The sequence below is a fragment of the Triturus cristatus genome, chromosome 5_2, assembly GCF_964204655.1.
Source record: "Triturus cristatus chromosome 5_2, aTriCri1.1, whole genome shotgun sequence".
In the NCBI taxonomy this organism is placed as follows: Eukaryota; Metazoa; Chordata; class Amphibia; order Caudata; family Salamandridae; genus Triturus; species Triturus cristatus.
In genome coordinates, this window is record NC_140588.1 from 1,018,138,132 (window position 1) to 1,018,160,893 (window position 22,762).

Sequence of the window (22,762 nt, forward strand, 5' to 3'; positions counted from 1 at the left end):
AGAAGGCTCTGAAAACGTGGCTGTTCGATCTGCCTTAACCCGTCCTCAGTTCTCTGTCCTCCACTGGGTTTCCGCTGCTTAGCGACGCAACACCACCGCTGGCCGGATTTCATATAGTAGTTTACGGAGTTCTTGGTACTTACAAACTGTACACTCTGCTGCTAAATTTACGTATGCCATTTTCATGTACTGGGCCTGTTAATCCTTTATATAAAACTTCAAATTAGATCAGGTATCTGTCATTCTTATTAGAATTTCTCAGTAATGATAATTGAATTCGATCATAAATTCGTTATTGACAGGTCCAATCGGGGATCACCAAGGTCCTTTTTGGGACTACACCGCTCTGGTAAGAAATATGAATACTTGAGTGTTTGCGGTGCTATAATCATTTTACGAACAACTTTAAAGAAACCGTACCTGTTAATGGAGTGACTGAAAGATCTGCTATTCGAGATTTGTTTGTGCAGGCGCATGCTCTTAAATGTGTGGACACTGGTTACAGCTCACTAGAAAATAATCATGCATTGCTATATTCCAGTTGAGATTCCTGTTTAATTAATACCCTTTTCCCTTTAGATTTCAGAGCCGGTGGGGGCTTGCCTCTCTACTACGTCATCGTGATTCTTGTCCTCGGCCTTGCATTATTTTTGATTCTGATTGTTGCTCTAGTGATTCAAAGACAGAGAAGGAAAGCATCCGGTAGGTAGACAAGAATACATTTTTGCATATATGTACTACTTGTTTTAAGTTCAGAAATATTAGTCACCTTCTTGAAATTGTATTCAAGCGATGAAATAAAAAAATATGATTTGTCACCGTAATTTAATGTTTGGACCTGGAGGTGCTAGGCTGGGTGACAAATGTAAGAGATATACTTAAGGGTGGAAAAACACAAAAGAATTATTTTATTATTAGTACGTATATCAACTGCTATCTCGAAATAATTGTTCTCAGAAGGAGTTGCATATAAAGTAACAGAAAATTGTCGATTGGTTTGTTCCATGAGACTTTTGGGTCTGGCTAAAGACAGCTTTAGCAGTTTCCAAAGCTTTTGTATTGACTTAAAAAAAATACACGAGAGGGGCGCGAGATCAGCTGCTTTTAGCTAAAGGCTGCTTCGTGTCGGCCCCTGTTATCAATTGGCCACTTAAAGTGTCATTTGTATTAGGGATCAGTAATTATTTCTCACTCATAGAATGTTTTGTCATTGCCTGTGGCTTGTATCCTTTGGCCTGTGATGCTATTTTTTTCCCTTTACGTTTTCTGTTTTTATTTTCAGTGTGACTGCAGTATTTGTGGTTGCCAACAGATGGTTGGTGCATTTCAATTAGTTGAAGGGGCAGTGAGGTTTTAAGTTGAACGTGAGATGGGTGCTGCAGTTTGGTGTTGGAAACACTTGGAGTATGGGTTTGATCTCATTCAATGTGTGCATGTGTTTTATTATTAAAAATTGTTTTTATTTGGAAAGCTGTGCCTTGGCTGTATGTATTTTCTTGGACTGGCATGAGGGCATGAGAACTTGCCGGGAAGTATTTGTCCTGCTAATCAGAGTGATGACGTATATTTAGGTGATGTGTTCAACTAGCGCTGATACAACATGTAGGTCATGTGTGTACTGAAAGTATTACCGTCAAAACAACGTAAGCTTATTACGCATATCCGTTCATTGTGTATGTCCAATGACACTATAAGATGTCACTGGTGCATTCATTGAATGGGTGCATCTTTCATCCATCATTAAAGGCAACATAAAGCACAGGGATTAACATGATGTTTGTCTGAATGTATGTCAAAGTACTGTGTAGAAAAATATTGAGCTCAAAGATATTGTAGCCCAAATATCGCATATAAAAATATTGTAGATGCAAGTATAGTCCTTCTGTTCTTCACCATGCATATAAAAACTGGTTGTCCAACCTGGTGCATGACTTTCAGGAAGAAAAGTACTTTTACTGCACACTAGAACTTAATACTTCGAATAAAGATATGTACACAATGCAGTTTAGTGTCCTGGTTTTTAAAGTGTGTTAGCGCCTCCTTTCCCCTACTGAATGTGGTGCGCCCCCCCCCCTATTGTCCAATCACTTCCCACCCCAAGTCTGGTATTTAGTGTGATTAGGTCCAAACGTAGATTACCCCGTACTGCAGTCTAACCGCACAGTCTTAACTGGTTCTCTCTTGGTTCTTACCCACAAGTCTCTCAAGGTCCGTAAGGGGCCGGTGCTTCTTCACAGCTGCCCAGCCCCTCTGGGGCGCACCCATTTCTGGGTCCAGTACAAGCCTACAAGTCTTCCTAGGAATTCTCTGCAGTTGCATTGGGCTCTGCGGAAGCGATCGGGGAGTACTGCGTAGGGGAGAGGTGGAGCCTCTTCATGACTGGTCTGGCGGGTGTTCGTTGCAGCTCTGTTCAGGCTTTTCAGATCCCATCAGCAGAGCCTAGCGCAGCCGGACTAGAGCAGAGGTGGAGGCCTCTTGGGTTTGATGGTGGGCCACGGCTCTGGGTTATGCTGCACAGGAAAATTCACCGGCTGGGGCCATGTTTTGGATTCACAATTATGGAACAATTGCTCAGAACACAGCACAATGTTCACAGTTTGGGCACAGCAGCTCAGTTCCCACTGCAATTTTCAGGACAAATAATCTGCTCTTGCAGCAGCGGGTGGGCGTAAGTTATATCCACATTCCTCTGAGAAGCTGGTGGTGAGGCAAACACCAGCTCCGGGAGCACAGAAGTCTTCGGAGTACTCTGCAGAGCCCTCCTTTGCCTGATCATAGAGGACTTGGGACTGCATAAAAGTGAGATCCACTGATCTGCTTGTTCCACTCATTGCACACAGTAGATGTGGATTCACTGTTTGCAGTTTCTGAACTGGCTTTAGTGTCCTCTTCAGGCGGCTCTCTAGACACCACTTTCGTGTGCAGTGATGCTCCTCAGAGCCAGGTAGTCTCCATACTGGAGCACCAACAAGATACACAAAGAGGCATGTGCTTTGAGATGTGGCTGTCATTAGCTACATGGAGTGTGAACAGGGGAAAGACAAAGGCTGGCCTCACCTAATGGGTCCCTTTCACCTTGTACAACAGACTGCAGACCCACCATTTACCCCCACCATGTACCAAATGGCAGCACTACAAGAGGACTAATCAGCAAGTTCTCAACAAAAGACCTAATGGAATTTCGAAAGGAGCCTTGTCTCTTCTGTCCCTACTTCATTGTCTAACTCTCCTCCATCCGGCTTTAGGAATGTAAGTAATACACTTCTTCTGTCTTGGAAAGTGAACTCGTCTCCATCTTGCGCACAAGGTCTCCATGACTTTGGTTTACTTAGACACACCATACATGTACACCACAAACATGCACAACATACACTGGGGACGTTGACACTAGGATCCCAGTAAATGCATAGAAACAGAATTCACAAGAATGTGACAGTGGCCCCCACTTCAGTGACACAGATTTTTTTTAAAAAAAGTCTCGTCACATCTGTGGATTACCAAAATATGGTACGCTGCCACCACCACTCCATGTTGTATACCCATGATAGGAACAGTAGTCCACTGTCCGTGCAATGAGGGCATGCTTGATGGACCCCCTCAAGGCCACAGGACCGGTCAAGGGCCCCACTATGTCAGTGGACAGTCTAGACATCTGCGCACATACTAGATTAGTGTGAGGCAAGGGCTAAGACCAAGTTACCAGGTACACGCATTTGGGCACTCTGGGCATGGGATATGTCTGCACATCATGCTGGGACATTCTGGTTCCAACATCTATACTTACATATATTCACAATATTCTGATTGTCGATATTTTGACTACAATATTATGGGAGAACAATATTAAAAATATAATAAGTCTGGTAGTGAACCATTTGTATTTTCAAGGCTCTTTCAATACCTGTTTGTTTGTACTTGAATGTGTGTATATATTAGTTTATGAACGGACTTTGAAACAGTGTTTTTTTAAAAATCTCCTTAAGGTACTTCTTCTGTTTTGTCTTTTTATCATATCGCGACAATTTGCGTCTGCTGTGTTGAATGCATTCCTTTATTTGCTAAACTGCAGTCACCTGAAAATATTTATTGGTGTTTAACTGGGACATTGTTTTGTGACTATAAAACATAGTTTGAATATCACATTTAAGACATTTTAAAGCTGCCCCGGTGAGGGTTCATTTCCACATTCACTTGCTTCTCACTAGATTAATGGGACCCCTTCACATCTTCGCATTGGTCCATTCCAGAGCCTCTGGCTGTTTTATAAATAGTTGTTTTCAACCAAAGATGAATCTACCAACCAGGACAAACTGGAAGACATTAAAGGACTTGATGGGACATCTCTCACCGTAGGACATGTCAAGAGGGCGACTCTTCCCGTTGTCATGGCTACAGCAATGGGCATTGATTTAAAGATGCAGCTGCCATTGTCCCCATAGAAAGTGGATATTGATGGAAAGGAGCACTCTGTATTTACTATGGCTGCCCCCCCCCCTTGTTTTAAATAAAGGACATTAAAGGACATTACAGTGCCAACTGTACACCTCAATAGAAGCAACAATTTAGATTAGACAGACATTGTGCATCGCTGAGTGTATGTTTCAGTTTCCAACCTGAACATCTTTGAATGAATTTTATTTTGTTTTACAAATCCATATTGAGATGGCCGCTGCAGATAACTCACTGAGTCATGGTATTGGTTGAGTGAGGTGGCTCCAGAGTCACACTGTGACAGCCATTAATTCCATAAAACCACAAACCAAACACAGCATCTAATGATGCATTGATAAAATGCTACAAAGGTGCACCACTGAAACTGCCCTCTGAGCACTCTTTCTCCTTGCTTCGGACTCTCTCTTCCCTCCCATTGTCTCTCTCTTTCTGTCTATCGTTCTCTTACTCTCTTTCTGTTTCATCCCACCATCTATCTCTTTTGCTCTGTGGCACTTTCCATCTTCCCCCTTTCTCTCTCTTTTTCTCTCTTGCTACAATTCCCTCTCTCCATCTCCCTAACCCTCCCCTGTCTAATTATCTCTCCTATTTTCTCTCACCTCTGCTCATCCCTCTTTTCTCACTCTCGTTGTCTGACTTTTTCCTCACCCAACACACAACTTACAATATACAACCACTAGCAAAGTCCATAGGGGTCTCTAATAAGATAACACATACAGAAATGCGGTTTGAACTGCCTTACCACATTAAAGTCTGACCTATTGGCTTTGCCAGTGCTTATTTTCTTTGTGTTCCAGCACTCCAGGGCTGTGCACTTCTTTCCTTGGTCTCCCTCCTCCTTGCTGCAATAGACAATAGCGCCCCTTCCTCATAATTTTTTAGTCACGACGGTCCCCAACTCCCCATACCCCCTCAGCCGTTTGTTCCTGACCCACTTCGTTGCTTCCCAATGATACCCGTCCTGCTGTGATACCCGTTTCCAATTTTTTTACATGCACTTTTATAAGTTAGCAAAAGCCTAGCAGCTGTAAAGCCTAGACCCAAGCTCACTCATCCACTTACGTGGTACTAGTTCTCTGACCAGTCTAGGCCCTCTCTGACCCGGCCTTGCGCCACAAAGCCCTGCCTGGCTCCTGATGCAGCCTCCTCGTTCCGCTCTCTTATCCTCTCACACCTTCTCTCTTGCCTTTTTCCCTTTGCGCTTCCCACTCTTGTGTCTTCTATGAACTTTTTTACTCTTGTGCTTTTTCTATGCATTACTCTGTGTGCCTTTTTCCGAACTCTATTGCTCCTTCTGAACTTTCCCACTTTTGTGCTCTTTTCAGTCCTTTCTTCCTTCCTTTCTCATGCTTTTTCATGCCATCCACCGCCTTTGTAGTTTTTCCTCCACCTGCTCCTTACCTGCTCTCCTGCGTCTTCTTGCTTCTTCCAGTGTCTTCTTCACACCATTCCTAGCCTTACCCACTGCCCCTCTGCGCTCCTCACCCCTACCAAGACCTAACTAAATTTAGCCCGTCTGTGTCCATCTGCTCCTGGACCATGCCCAGCCACGGTCCCATGTCGGGTCACCTTCTGCTGCTACTCGGCAGCAACCCTTTGCATGCTTAACCCACGACCCATAACTACCTGCTACTTCTACACTACACCTGTGAGCACGGTAGGACTTTTTTCCTGCATTCACTGTTGCTTCACCCGCAGAATCATGCCCTCTTGCTCACCCATACTCCCATACCACCCTCTCACAACCTATGCTTATCAACACCCACTCAAAACACATATGATTGAAATCTGGGACCTCCTCAGCAACAGCGCACCAGACCTCCACCTCCTGACGGAAACCTGGATGAACACCTGGATGAACCTCATCTCATCAACCAACATTGCTGCTGCCTTCGCAGCAGGATACAGGATTGTATGACAGGACCACCTTCACAAACCCAGATGAGGGCTTGCCATCATATACAAAGACATGACTTCAATGGACCCAGACACCATCCCCCTTCATAGAAAACATGCACCACAGCCTATAAATCAACAACAGCTCTACCCTTAAGGGCACTCGGACCACAAAGTAAATTCAGCAACCCCATCACTGACTTCATCACCTCCCTCACCATCAACTCCAAGGACTTCCTACTTCTTGGTGATTTCATTTTTCAACTAGAAGACCACTCTGAACATTGCTCCACCGACCTCCTCGAGAGCCTGCACAACATAGGACTTTCCCGGCTCAACACGGACCCCACACACAGTGCAGGACACACTCTAGATGAAATCTTTGCCTCTGGCAACAGCAGAAAAAGCCCTGACCCTAAGAATTGACTCTAGCTCCAACAAGTGGCAAAGGAACTTTTCACGATTGTCAAACAATTTACCAACCCAAAGCCGTAACCCAAACCATCACCAATACACAAGAACTCTGCAACAACCTCTCCAACTCCTCACATGAAAAAATCACCAAGATCTACTTTAACTGTAAACTCCAGCTACCCCCCATTGACCTTCCCAGCCTGCTAATCTTATCCACCAAAGACTGCCAACTGACAGCATGGAATGTCCATCGAGGACACAGTATCAATAATGAAGACAGTCCACTCACACAGACACCTGGCCCCCACAATATCTATAACATGAAAAGAGACACAATCAGCGCTGCACTCACTTCTATATTCAACACCTCCCTCAAGACATCCGTGTTCCCAGATAGCTGGAAACTAGCCTAAGTTCCTGCCCTCCTAAAAAAAAGAAAACAGCTGAGCCTGAACAACTCAGCAACGACCGACCCATCTAGCTGTTCTCCTTCCCAGCTAAAGTCCTTGAGAAGACCATAAACAGGCCACTCTCTGACAACCTAGAACACCAGAAACTCCAGGACGACTTGCCGTCAGTATTCTGAAATAACCTCAGCACTGAGACAGCTCTCATCACTGCCACAGATGACATGCGCACTATCCTCAACCATGGACAGACAGCCACCCTCATCCTCCTCGACTTCTCCTCTGCTTTCAACACCATTACCCAGAACACACTTATCACCAGACTACACACAGCAGTAATACAAGGACCAGCACTCAAATGGAAAGCTTCCTTCCTCTCCAGAAGAACACAAGTCGGGCTCTCGCCGTTCACATTAGAACTCAAGGAACTCATCGACGGAGTCTCACATGGATCATCACTCAGGCCCACATTTTTCAACATGTACATGACTTCTCTGGCAAACATCATTATGCCAAGCCCACATCACACCACTCATCTGAGAGCTCCACTGGCTCCCCATCCAAAAGGGATGCCAGTTCAAACTTCTCACACATGTATTCAACCAACTACAGAACACTGGACCTACATACCTTAATTATCAGCTTTACTTTCACCAACACACCACAAAACTTTGCTCAGCATCATCTTCACTTGCACATGCACACATCCCTCATCCAGAGAAGCAGTACTGGAGATCGATCATTCTTATACCAGGCCACCAAATCCTGGAATGATCTCCCCCCAACATATCAGGGCCTCTTCCTTAATTTTCTGCACGAAGCTGAAGATTGACTATTCAATTAGTCTTCTTGAAAGACTACCAAGACTGCCTCTATTCAGGCCCAGCCTCACCGCACGCTTACACTCACCTACTCAACACCTGGATACCCTCACGGGTGACAAATGGTACTCTACAAATCAATCTTGCATTACATCAGCTACGGCTCACCGCTCACTTGAACGACCACTTCATCATCCAGTGCCAAGACACCTCAGAGTATTGGTGCACTTAACAAGTTGGAGTAACATAACAAAATCTTCTTGCCACAAGCCAAAGCTCCCATCAGCACCCACCTACCCAACTGGAGCAGAATAACGGAAACTGACCTGCGCAACGCACACAAAACAGATCAACCAACACCACCAACAAACTATTCAAGGACATCCCCAATTTCAACCACTGGACCTCCAGCTGTGCAGAAGCTCTTGCACTCATCAAAACTCATAAACACTGCAGAACCAACAAATAGGCCTCCTGGTAAACGGAAGATATCCAGGACTCCAAAAGATACTGCAAACAGCTGGAAAGGAAATGGAGAGCCAACCACAAAACCTACGTCAGATCAACCAACAAGGCTCTTCTCAGGCACTACCACCACCTTCTGAGAGGCACCAAGAGAAGATCCCTCACCAACCGGATTGAAGCTAGCTCCAACAATAGCAAATCACCATGGAGTTTACTACCCCAGAAGCCTCCGCCAACTCCATCCCTCCCTCCCAGGAACTCTGCGACATTCTCTCCAGCTTTTTCAACAGCAAAATTGGAAAGATCTAAAATAACTGCGAAAAATAACCGAGCCCAAGGACATTATCCGCAACCTGCCCACCTCTTATGCTGACACACAACTAACCACCTGGAGAACACTCACTGAAGAAGACACCACTCCGATCATAAAAACGTCCACTTCATTGCCTCCAGAAACCTATGTCCACAACATATCTACAACCTAGGGGGACCTTGATCAGCAAATTCCTCACTCACATTATCAACACCTTCATTGTTAATGCAACCTTCCCCAAGGACTGAAAACCTGCTGCAGTAATGGCCCTCCTTAAGAAACTTTTGGCAAGCTCCAACGAGATGAGGAACTTCCGGCCCATCTCCCTGCTATAATACCCAGCTAAAGTTATAGAGAAGGCAATTCATCATCATGTCACTAACCACCTGGTACTCTATCTTCTCAAGCACACCAAATCTGGTTTTCCAAGCAACCGAAGCATGGAGACAACATTCTTTGCCACCACAGATGAGATCTGCACCTTACTAAACCAAGGAGAAACAGCCATCCTGTGGCCACCCATCAAATGGATATGCTCCTTCCTCACAGGGAGAACATAGAGAGTCAGACTCCCAGCCTACACATTAGAGCCCATGAGCGTGATCTGCAGAGTACCTCAAGGATCATCTCTCAGCCCTACCCTGATAAACATTTACATGACACCACTAGCTGAGTCATCAGATCTCAAGGCTTCTCCATCATTTCTTACAACAATGACACCCAGCTCATCTCAATTTCCAACAAGTCCTCCACGACTAGATCTAACTTCATCAAATGCATGGATGGAAACCAACTTCCTGAAACTCCACTCGGACAAGACAGAAGTGCTGATTTTAGGGAACACAAACTCCCCCGGGCCTCAACCTGGTGGCCATCGGAACTTGGTCCAACACCTTTACTCTCTAACCATGCAAGATACCTGGTAATCATCTTAGATGACAAACTCAACATGGCCTCACTAGTAAAAACAGTCAGCTTCTCTTGCTGCCACATACTATACATCCTCAGAAACATCTTCAAAAGGATACCAATGAGCACCAGGCGTACCGCCACTGAAGCCCTAGTCACAAGCAGACTAGACTACGGCACCGCACTCTATGCCAGAATCTCAGGTCACCTCCTCCACCACCTTCAGACCATCCAGAATGCCGCAGCAAGACTCATCCTGGACCTCCTACATACACATCACACAGCACCTCAAAATACTCCACAGGCTGCCGATACATAAATGCTGCCAATTCAAACCCCTCACTCATGAATACAAGGCACCACACAACATATGACCGGCATACCTCAACTGTGGCCTTCACTTCCACCTACCCACCAGACAGCTATGCTCAGCCTAGCTCTCCCTTGAATTCACCCATCGTATCCGCAAAAGCAGAACGGGTAGCCTAGCCTGCTCCTACATTGCTCTCAAGACATGGAACGACATCCCTCCACACATCAGGGTCTCCTCATTCTTTCTTGAATACCCCAAGATGCTGAATACCTGGCTCTCGAACTAACCCCCAGCAGACAAGCTACACACCTGCTCCAGCACCGGTATATCTTTTGGGTGGTAAGTAGCGCTCTACAAATCTATATAACATGACAAAGTTCTACGGGGCTTTTGCTTTCTTTTTTTGCACAACATTGCTCTTTCTTAATCACTCTTAATTGACCATTTTTACAAGGCCGTCAGCACTGTTTGAACAGTAAATTAAAAGCTGAAAAATGGACAACAGTACATCACAACAGATATGTTGCAATGCATTCCAAGGTGACTGCCTATGCTTTTGTAGACATGCACATGCATCCTGAAGCAGGAGCAGCCATTTTGACATTAAGTATTAAAAACAAACATTGGCAAACACAATATCTCAACCATTTACAGATACGACGTATTGGATTTACCATTGCTGGTTTACATTGTGTCTACACAAGCAACTGCAAGCATCACTGTTATTCAAGTGTTTTTATATAGATGATTGTCTTACATGTGGGTTAATTTGATGCACGTCTATAACACTAACTATGTATTTATTTTGTGAATGCATGTTCTTATTAGAGACCTTCAATGTGTGTGTATATATATATGTGTATGTATGTATACATATATATATATGTATTTGTGCAGACATTGTAAAGCTTTACTCTTAAGAAACGCATTTCCAAAGCGAGGCTTCACCATGATATAAGATGGCTGTTCCGTGAAGAGCTCCGATTACCAGCATACTACTTGCCTGCTTCAAAAGCAGAGCAGAAGAATGTTAGTTCAAACATGCTCTCACAAATACTAAGGGACTGAGGCGACCACTTTTATTCTGATTTCCTTCTGACAACTCTGTGTACAACATCTGGAATGGACACAAAGTCTGTGTGTGGAAATGACTGGAGTATCGTCAAGGGTGATTTGTGGGAGAATGTTTATTTTCCTAGACACAGGGAGCTTAGGGGCGACATAGGGAGTGGGATGGAGAATGGCAGATGAGATGAGTCTGCAATAATGCTTCCTGGTACAGGGGACACCGCACATCATATAAAGTGCACTGCAGTGGAGCTGGGCTCAGTGGTGAGCTGGCTTTTATGGGCATAGAGGATGGTATGTTGTAGGAAAGTTCTTTTTATTGGACATGGTTAGCCCCTACTTTTTGCCTGGAAAATTATGTAGTTTCGACTGGAGGTGTACAGGGTTCCTGCAAACCAAGTCCCCTGTGCCAGCTCTCATTCCCTAAACTGTACCTTTTGTTCCACAATCGGCAACCTTAAGCTCACATATAAGTCCCTCCTAAAATGTACCCCTGGAACCAAGGGCCTTGTGTGTTAAACAGAGTCTCTAAGGGCTGCAGTACGAATCAGTCCACCCTAAGGAACCCCTCACCAGGTACATGCACACTGCCACTGCAGCCTGCTTGTCTGGGTGCAGAAAAAACTGAAGAGTCGATGTGGCACACACCCCTTTGTGCCATGCTCATAGACTCTGCATGATATATAGGTAAGTCAGCCCTCTTGCAGGCTTTAGCCCTAAGGCAGGGTGTGCTATATCTCCTATGAGGGTATATCTGCATAAGCAGATATGCCCCTGCAATATCCTTGTTGATTCCTGGATATTGTAAGTGACCAGGGAAGCCGTAGTAGTAACAATAGCTGTACACTCGTCATTACAAGTTCCCCAGCTCTATGATGGCTTCATTGAAATATGGGATGTTTGGCACCAAACATCTTAGCATAATAAACCTGCACTGATTCCAGTGTCAGAATTATTAAAAAGTGCACACAGAGGACCTCTTAGAGGGGTCCCCTAAAACCTACCAATCCTTAGGATGGTCACCGACTGGCCTGAGCCAGCCTGCTACCATCCGACAGTGTTCTGATCTCCTGGGGAGAGTGCCTGAGGCAGAGAATAATGCCTTTCCTGGATGGAGGTGTTCACACCTCCCCCGGATCAAGAAGAGCCTTCCGTGGCGGGGAGCTTCACTGGCCTTGCCGACTTTGCAATGCAACCCCAGCCTCTCCTGTTAGAGTGAGCAGGACCCCTTCCTGTCCTCATCCGCTTTTTTGGCTGAAGGACCAGCAGGAAAATGTAGAAAGAATAGGAGGTGTGCCTCCCTCTGCTAACTGTACCCCTCCGGTGCTGGAGGCAAGGTGAAGTACACTTTTCAGTGCCTACCATCTTCAAGATGGTGGGACTCCTCCAATCAGGGATATGCTCGCCCCCCCACGTGGGGTGATCATTTGGAGGGTGTAGTCACCCTTAAGGTAAGTAGCCCATTGGCCATTACCAGACACTCCCTTTTAAACACCTCTAAATTTAGTATTTAGGTGGCCCCCCTGAGCCTGAACTTTAGTTCCTGATGACCTAAGAAGAGCTGGACACTACAGAGCTGTACCAGCAGAGAAGACTGCAGAGACCAACTGACTTGACCCCAGCCCTACTGGCCTGTCTGCAGCCCCGACGATCCTGCACCAAAAGATGACTTGTTCTGCAGCCCCGTGACCTCCAGAACCCTAGGAGGACTGACTGCCTTCAACAAAGATCAAGACTCCAGAGAACAGTGGATCCGTTCACCAAGCAACCATCTTCAAAGTAAAGATTCTGTGACCTGAAGAACTGCGAAACCAACCCCCGGTTCCTCCTCTGCACCAGATGCCCCGACCTGAGTCCAAGTGGCCTACCAGTTCCAGCAAGGTTCCCCAGCACTCCAGAGCCTGAATCCACCGTGAACTGTGCTCTCCTGGACTCCTCGACATTGCCTGCAACCTCAGAAGAGAGACCCCCTAACAGCGAACTGCTCCGGTAAGCTGTTACCGACCCCAAAAGGCACCCCTGCACCCATCCGCCCTGGGCTTTTGTGAAGAGGACCAACGTTTTCCCTACATCCCCCAGCATCACAACGTACCTACCCAGCTGTTAGTTTTCTTCAACTGGCCAGAGCGTACAGCCCCTGTTCGATTTGGTCGTTTTCTATTGCCTTGAACACTCGACCCTGTGTTGACATCCTGCACCTGGCCAGCCCTATGTCACTGGTGGTGTAGTGTTGGTGCTGCTTTGGGCCCCGTCCATTGTTTACTTCAACCCTCGGAGACTGGCTCCCCAAGCTGCTGCTACTTACCTGCAAGCAGCCTCTGTCCAATTGCCCCCAATCCCCATTAATTTCCATTGGAACCCGACCTCGAACTTGCACCCGTCCACCCCTCTGCTGTTCGTGGTGCACTGTTGATGCTGAACTGAACCTTATCCAATACTGACCTTAGCTTCCAAAGACTGGTCTTGTAAGTTGATGTTATCCCTATGTGTGCTGAATGTTTTCTTACTCCCGTAGGTTAACATTGCAAAGTCTGAAAATTGTGCTGTGTCCATTTTTTAAACTGAAAAGTAGTTTTTTTATTGAAATCGTATTTACCTATGATGAATTTCTGTGGTTCTCCAACATAAATATAACCAAGTATTATTTTTATAAATTGGTCTCGGATGTATTCATTGTGTGTGTCTCATTTATTGCCACTGTGTGTACAACAAATGCTTAACACTGCCCTCTAATGAGCTTAACTTCTTACCCACACTGCCACAAAAGAGAGCAGTAGTATTCTCAACATTAGCCTCAGTAAAGCGTAATGGGGAATCCACTGGACTCGCTGCACACTATACCTTATTTTGGTATAGTATACAGACTGACAAAGTAAGCACCTTTGTTCAGCCGGCCATGGATGCCACAAGTATCCAAAGTATGGCATCATTTTAATATAAGACATATGTAGGCAGCTGACAGTAACTCCTTCATAAATATATAATATTGGCCTCAACCTCATGGCTCAGCACACCGTATCCATATGTTGAAGAGGACTGGTCTTTTTTGGTCCTTTGGGTCTACGTGATCTCTTCTTAAAACCTATCATGCTTGCTTAAGAGCCAATTCTGGCAGAGAAAGACCTTTTATGCAGCTCACTGAAATTATTCTACAGGGAAACCACATAAAGCGCTCTCTATAACTGAGTCTACAGATATTGGTCTGTACTGGTGCTGCATGCACTATGGGCACCTGATTAGCAACTTCAGGGTGTACTTGGCATTGGAGATCTGCAGTCTGCGCACTCATGTGCCTCATCACTCCTGGGTACCCACTGCCCTGAGCGGTGTCACTGGCTTTCTTTTCTCAGGCCTGTCCCAAAAATGTCCAGACAGTTGTCTTTTGCTGAAGTGCTATCAGGAGGGGCATCATGCTAACCATGATCCTGACAGGTTACGGCTTTGAGCACCAAGGTCATTTAAGTTGACACTACCATGATTAATTTAGCTGCTGGTGTTAAGTCTCTGTTTGGTTTTCAAGGCCATGCACCTGTGATTGCATACCTGTGATGAACACCTGCCTCCAAACAGACTGGAATACCAATCTTGAAAGATTACACAGGAAAGTGACAGATTTAGAGGACCACTCACGGTGAGTTAATATGCGACATTATGGCTTACCAGAGGAGATGGAAGGGGAAGACATGGTTGCTTTTCTGGTATCCTTTTTTTTTACCGTAGTTACTTCAAATCACATTTCCAGGCAAGCTGTAATTTCAGAGAGTGCACAAATTTAGGGCCCAGACAGATCTGGGGCTTAGTGGACTAATGTGTCCAATGTAGGGGCCTGTGCTTGACCTCATTGTCACAGGTTCAAATACGGTCAGGCCCACTCAGCCTCTCATCCTTCTGAGGTCAATAAAATGAGTACCATTGAGGTGAGTAACAATAAACATCGGTTAATCAGCGCCAAGATGCTCTTCAGGGTGAACGTGCACTTTACAAATACTCATGTTATGTCATGTTATGTTTGCCATACCCATCACCAAACCCATAGCCATCACTGCATGCCTATTCCGGCACCAGCACTCTAAATGTATTCTTCAGGAAATGGAATGGAATGGATGTCCATTCAAACAAGATGGCGCAATGTTACACCTCACAGCCAACTTCTCACATGATACAGTGATCAAAGAAAATACATTTCTTGTGGTCATACTGCAGAAGGATGGAGTCAAGTTTGGCTTACTAGACCCAGTGACAATGATGAACTAGTTACTTACCTTTGGTAAGGCCTTATCTGGTAGATACTCTATCTAGTTACAGATTCCTTACCTTAGAATATTCCTCAGGCATCAGACTAGATCTGGAAAATCTTGAGCAGTAGCTCTGCGTGCTGCTGGTGAAGTCGATCGGCTCCACCTTGGCATCGTGACACTGTGCCTGTATAGGTGCCATCCCAGCACACTACCATCAGTTTCTTTTCATGTAATTTCCACGGCAGAAACATTGAGCCATTTTAGAAAGCCGATGTACCAGTATGCAGATACCAGGGACCTAGAGGGGCATTCTTGATTTGACTGTCAAAGCAGTAGTGTTTCATAAGCATGTCCAGAGACACCAACATAGTAGCCTGACAGATTTCCAGGATGGGGACTCCACGAGCAGACTCAGTGGTCACAGCCTTGGCTCTCATGGAAGAATCCAGACGCCCACAGGGGATTGCCCCTTGGCCAATGCGTAGCATATCTTAATGAAAACCATAATCCAACTAGAGACAGTCTTTTTCTGCACAGTTTTCCCATTGTTAGTACTGGTGTACCTAACGCTCAGTTGATTGTCTACCTGAGGCAATATTATACATTGTGCTCAGGGGGCGCAACGGGTGTGTGCACTCACTTCGTGTGTTCCCGGGTAACAATGGTATTACAGAGGGGGGACGCAGATGCTTGCGCGTCCCCCTCTGTAATACAGATAGCATTGGGGTACATGTTGCATCAGCAGTATCATAAGAGGACATTCCCTCAATTGCAGGGGGGAGTGCCCCATACAATTGAGGGAATCAGTTTGCCTTTATGCCTGCACCTTATTATGGTAGGGGACACAGAGGCAAACATGCCTTTAGAATGTGCCCTGAAAGTGCGCCACAAAAAGGTGGTACACTTTCAGTGCATCTCTCATAGTCAGCCCTCTGGAGGGGATAAAGTGGGTCCTGTGGACCTCCTGAAGGAAGGTGCAGCCATTCACTGCACTCGTTTGAAAGGGGATCTCTCTACCCACTTAAAAGTGCAGGCAAGTTGCCGCCTGAACTGTGAAACACGAAGCAGCTTTAAAATCGCTGCTCCATATTTCACTTGAATGTGCTACTGCGGGGACAGCACAATTCTGCGGTGAAGAAGGTCAGCAATGTGATGCTATTGTAGAACGGCATCACCACCTTTGGTAGGGAAGAGGCATGGGTGTAGGGAACAAGTTTCTCTGGAACAGGGTTGTTGTATGGAGGGTGCACACAGAGTGCCTGAAGCTCGCGAACACTCCTGCCGATGCAATGTCCACTAAGAAGACTGTTTGATGATCAAGCAATGTAGAGAGCAACTATGCGTGGGCTCAAAGGGCAAACACATACAAAAATGTGAAAACCAAATTAAGGTCCCATTGGGGCATAATGCAGGGCTGTGGAGGAAACCTGACCTGAAGTACTACCAGGAAACGAATCACCACTGGTGATTTGAACAGGGAGGGCTGATCTGGCGACCTCAAGAAACCAATATGGCTGAAAGATACACTTTAACTGTGCCCTAAAGAAGGCCTTATAGGGCAAGTGATAATCAAACAACAACATCTTGGGTAATTGTTAAGAGGGAGGATCAGCATGTTTGGTAGTGCACCAAGCCACAAACTTGTCCTAACATAAAGCAAAGATGGCCGCTTACTAGTGAGAAGCTCGAGAAGGGAGCTCCGAGGCTGGGGATCGCAATACAGTGCAATTCCCTTGTTAGACCCAACATCAATCGACAGCCTTGAAAAATTGGAACATCAGAATATCAATAGTTAAGGTGAACACTGAGGACCTTGGAAAAGCATAGGAATAACTACATTACCGTAAGGCTGAAGGAGATGATCTGAGTCTAGATCAGAAATGGCTAAATGAACGCCGATGGGAGCGGAGCATCAGACGGGACAGCATCATCCAGATCAGATCCCATCACCGAGGCAGCAGCAGAACACGGAGAGCCACATTCTTGGAGTTCCAGGTGGGCTGCCGAGGTCACGTGTTTGGCTAGGAGGGTTCTGATTCTGACCAGATCCTCTTATTGAGGCTGCAGTGGAATAAAAGAGGCCGGTGTTCGGAGTTACAGATGGACAGCCGAGGACGCATTACCAGTTGGGAGGGGTCCTGGTCATTTCTCAGCCAATTTAGAGGAGCTGCAGCGACTTACTGAGCCCGTCTCCATGATATGAGAGACAATCCTGACTTTTGATCGACCACATCAAAGGTAGGTCAGCAGTCTACCCTACCTGCTGGTCTCCATGCTAGGTGGTAAAGAAACCCCCCCCCTGCATTGGTCTAGAGGAGGTATGACCGTTGCCCCCCGTACTCCCCAAGGGGGATAGAGTGCTGCTGATCCCAGAATGGGGCCCTTAGATGGCCTCCGCTTTCACACGGAGAATCTTGCCGTGCTGTGTCTCAACTGCATGAGGAGAGAGTGACAGGACCTCACCTGGGAGTTGGCCCCCTCGCAGGTATGCCTTTTGCTTTGGCATACTGGTGATGTGCCCTCCACTTGGGGGTCCTTTTTGCTAATCGAAACCAGCTGCGTAGTGACTTATCTTTAATTTTATTGCCCCGGCCATCCTCCTCACTTCTTTGCCACTCGTGGACAAAATGGCAGATGCCCAAGTGCAATGGCAATGGAGAGGGGACCAATATGTTTTTTTAAACATGGAAATAAACAAAGGACTGCATCACTGAGCTGAGCATTATTCTGCCAATTGGCAGCCGTCTTGGAACGGCTATAACCATGTGTTGATTTCACCGAACTGTATGATAGCTGTAGGATAGCTATAGGAAAGTGTACATAAATTACGTATAATGTATATTTTATATACTTCTTATGTATTATATATAGAATATATTGTATTATATGTATATGATTTATATGTTTTGTGTATAATATACATATATATGTGCATATATTACTCTCTAGGTAATTATGTAGGTAGTTTTACTTCAGAATGTATCTATGTTACTGATCGCGGGGATCCATTTAACTAGTGGGAAGCAAAGGCTTCCATTGTAGTCCTTGTTTGGGCTCCCAGTAATGCACGACTTGACTAGAGATTGGGTGCTGGGTGAATACCTATCGAATCACAGCGTCTCAAGTATTTTGCACCTCTGTAATGCTACCTATTGAGTGTTTATAAAACATTTTTACAAATATTGCCAAAAACAGCTGGAAGCCAGCAGTAAGGAACTCCTACACCATAATATACCCCTCTAACCTATCCAGAAACAGCCAGAAACTTCAAACACGAAGTACTTAGAAAAAAACAGAAACACTGATCTTGGATACATCCTTCAACATAAAAAAAGGCCTTATTGTAAATGACCCGATTTTCTTCACAAGAAAAATTGTAAAAGGGTGCACTGACATGACTAATATGTTCAACACACAAAAAATAAAAAATATTCCGTATGGCACCACACTCAGTCGTACCTTCACAAAGATTAAGAACTGAATTAAATATAACTACCTGTAAGAATGGTATTGTACCTATACAAGCATCCAATAATGATTTGAAGAAATTCGATAAATACTGTGACACCCTAAAAGATCTTGTATCTAACAACTCCATCACAAGATCCTAACAATCCACTGTCACACAAGCAGACCCACAGATCAGCAGTCTCTCTCTTCTAGGTCAGACCTCTCGACATCAGAAGTTTCTCATCAGCCAAACCCTACCTCAAGGTACACCGACAACCAAGATAATAGTTCACCTTATATAGGAGATGATTCGCCATTCTGAGCCAATATCTACCCAACTCAAATCCCCCTGGATAGGTCCAGCCCTTTATACTCGGTCCTTACCTGCTGTAGCGTGAATAAACTGCTACAGCTGACCGAGTGGGCTTGTGTGATTTTTTCCCAAAAAATTCCTTACTTTTGGAGGAAGGGTACTCTCAACTCCGTCCACCTTCATTTGGAAACCCTTTATACTAGGATACAATACCGTCCACTCCCAGGCCTCAGGGTAGCAATCCCTTAGCAGCTAATTGGGGTAAGGGGATCAACCTCCATCTAAACCTCCCAATACAGCACTATCAACATCACCAGCACCTATACAGAATGCTTATCCTGCAAATACGAAAACCAGTTCCCATGACAATCAGAGCTCAGTGCATATTATCCTCAAGGGATCCTCAGTTCATTCTCTATTTAGGCAGGTGACTAATGCTGGAAAAGACACTGGTCCTAATCAATTGGATCTTGATTTATCAACCAAACCACACACAGAACAAGCGTGCACATCCAGTCTTTCTCCATCTCCACATAGGGAAATCAAAATAATTAAACTTCAATTCAACAGTGTACCTCGAGACATTTTAAATGCACTACAAGAACTGAAGGAAATTCTACACTTTACGAAAAATACTCAATCTAAAATTAAGCTTATTTAAGAAGCAGTACAAGATCTCCAACTCAAGCTAAAGTGGATATCCATACCTCTAACAAATAGACAAATCGACCACAAAAGCATTCGAAATATATATTGGAGGATGAAACTCAAGCCTTATTTCAATCCTATCAGTTTGCATCCACTCTACCCATCTTTAGAGATGATAACATTAGATCAGTCCTAATCAATGCAAATAGAGCCACTTTGCCCTATAATAAATAAAGCAACCTTAATAATTTGAAAAGAGTACCTATAACCGCCAGTAATCAAGACCGAATTCCTGGAAAAACAATGGAACTGCTAGTATGCCTACTAATTAACTGCCCATCAGCAGTGAAAATGGAAAAAGGAAAAGATAAACACCAGTGCAACTTATCGAGGCGCTCGGGCCCCCAGCAGCGTTCTTGGAGTGGCTCTGGAGGGGATTAAAGGGGCCACCTCAGTCTGTAAGTGGAGAGTAGAACACACTGACTGATTCGCAGAGGGTGCTGCTTATCAGGTCACCCTTCCCCTCCCCCCCCCTTCACCTCAAGACCCTGCCTCTCATATTTGGCGTTTGGCACTCTGGACTAGTCTAAACTGTTGTATCACTGTGCCACGCGGCACCACGCTTCGCTGTTATAGTGCCTTCGAACTGAATTGCTCCCATTTGCTCGACCTGTATAAAGAAGCACAATTACCTGTACAACGAGGTGGGAATTATGAGGTCAGGAAAGGAGCGACCACCTTTCCCTCCCGCTAAGAGGGGAAAAAAGCTACAATCCTCAGCAATTTTAAACAAAATGAAAATAAAACAAGCAGGGGAAAATCAGTCCTTCAAATCATCTATGGTACGCATATTTGGGAAACCAACAAAATCCCCAACAAAGTTTGATTTCATGAAAGACCCAACGGGAGCAATGCTGACGTTACAAACTGATTCATGCGGACTACAAACCCGAATCAAGTCAGTGAGTGAGTTAAGTGCAATATCCCAAAATCAGGGAGTAAGAGAGTCCGACCTATATGAAATGGAGCAAACATAAAAACCAATCCAGGAACCAGGCAACCAATGGGGTCAAATAACTGATTTAGAGATGTTAACCATTTCCCTAACCACACATTTGTAACAAGAGGACCCAAGTTGGTGGGGCTATTGACTGGAGATACTCAACAACTGTTAGTAACGGGGTGCCACTACAAATTGAAGTGAAAGTAAATGTAAAAAAAGTTATCATTGTAGGGGATCCAATGAGTCTTGTTCAAATAAATCCGTATCAACAAGATAATTCTAAAAAAGGGGAAGACCGGCACAAAACTTCAACGGACACCATTAACTTACCTAATCTCCTTCCTTGACACCAATTTGATTCCAAAGGATACGGAACAAAAGTTGGGTCAGGAGAATTCCAAGCAGATCAACGGATCCCAAAATAATATTGATGATTTTGTCATGAAACCTGCAGCGTTGGAGTACACCCTATCAAACGGATGGACGTAAAAACAGGTTACAATTTACTGGGTCAGGAAATATGGAAGAAGAACAACAAAGTCCCGTACGTGGGTCCAATAAACAACACTCTTCTGTAAATGGCCAAATCCCGGGAGCACAAGTCTCGGGAAACTGGGACTCTGGGTCAATCTGGGACCTATTCTTTAGAACAGGGGTCTCCAACGAGTAGCTCGGGAGCTACTGGTAGCTCGCAGGTACCTTCAAAGTAGCTCTCTGAGGTGAAGTAAAGCCAGTATCAAATTCAGAGAGTAGGTTCCCATTAAAGAAGGCAGCACTGCTCATCTCAAGACCCTTGGAGTGACAGCCAGCCACATTTATGGCAGTAACTAATGCTAACACTCAAACACACACTGTGTCTGCCTATAGGGCCTGCTACATGACCGTCTGTATTCAATCTCAATATAATTAAGCCACAAGGAGATTGACCATTGTTATAGTCCCTCCTTTATCAGTCGCAACAGCGCACCATCAAATAAATATGGCAGCAGTAGCCTGAGCAGTAATCAGTGATGACCCACCAAATTGTGGGAATGCAGGAGTCCGAGTGAAAACGTGTCAGTTAGATGCATGATCAGCCCATGACCTGAGAACAGGGTATGATCCAGACCAGAGAAAATTAAGAGATTGATCAACATTTATGTGTGTGTCCATAATAAACACAATTACTTCCTGAAACTATGCCTGGTACCAAGAACCGCCAAATGTATATGCTAGCCCCTATCATAAGAGTGTCATCTCTGGCATAATTGTGTCCATTCCTGGCATAATAGTGCTGATGGCATAATAATGGTCATCCTTGACTATTTTAGTATTGTGGGTCTAGTCATGGTATACTGGCAGCCATCATTGACATACTAAGAGCATGACTGGCCCATATGTACCTATTCCCGACATATTAATGGTCATGACTGATATATGGTCTCATCCCTGATCCTTATGGTTAACAGCCCTGGCACAACTGTGGCCCTAGTATAATGGTGGGTATTACTGGCATAATACAGGCATCCGTGGTGCTATGGTGAGTATCCATGGCTTATGAATGTAATATCTGGGAATTCAAAGTAGTCTGTCCATATGAGGTATTTGTACATGGGAGTACATGATGAAAAGGACAAGCTGATGTTTTGGGATTGCGCATTTCTCATAAACTGAAAACGAATATTTTAAAGGCAGTTTTAGTTTTCAAAAATGGGTTTCCTTCTGGAAATTTGAGTTTGTTTTCCCACAGTGCAAAATAGTATTAAATAGAAAATATGCATTTTCAGAAACTGGGGAATGATAATTCAGGCGGAGCTGGGGAGACGTACTGCTGTGCTTATATCCTTTGTGCCAAAGGGCACGTCAAGATTTGAATGTAACTTCATAAGTCACAGGGAGGCATTTAATATTGATTAACTTTTTCCCAGCATTTCTGCTGGTAACCGCACTTGATATACTTGGGTGGTAACTACTGAAAATCCTGCTTTGGATGGTCATAGTGTAGTCACTATTTTCCAGTTATAAAATTTGCTAGTAGCTCAGGAAGACTTTTCTTGAGCAGAACTAGCTCTC

General features: G+C 44.9%; 1 protein-coding gene and 1 long non-coding RNA gene across 2 annotated transcripts in view; one reads left to right on the top strand and one right to left on the bottom strand.

Moving 5' to 3' along the window:
• The window catches only part of LOC146829600 (uncharacterized), a 104,361-nt gene extending 86,447 nt beyond the window's left edge, over positions 1-17,914 (bottom strand). The window contains exon 1 of the long non-coding RNA XR_014962274.1: positions 17,139-17,914. This is a non-coding gene — a long non-coding RNA (uncharacterized LOC146829600). The remainder of the gene's footprint in view (positions 1-17,138) is intronic.
• Positions 1-22,762, top strand: part of LOC146829601 (uncharacterized) — a 165,138-nt gene that overhangs the window by 71,402 nt on the left and 70,974 nt on the right. Inside the window, exon 6 of the mRNA XM_085608303.1 lies at positions 580-702. Coding sequence (XP_085464429.1) covers positions 580-702 — 123 coding nt within the window. The remainder of the gene's footprint in view (positions 1-579; positions 703-22,762) is intronic.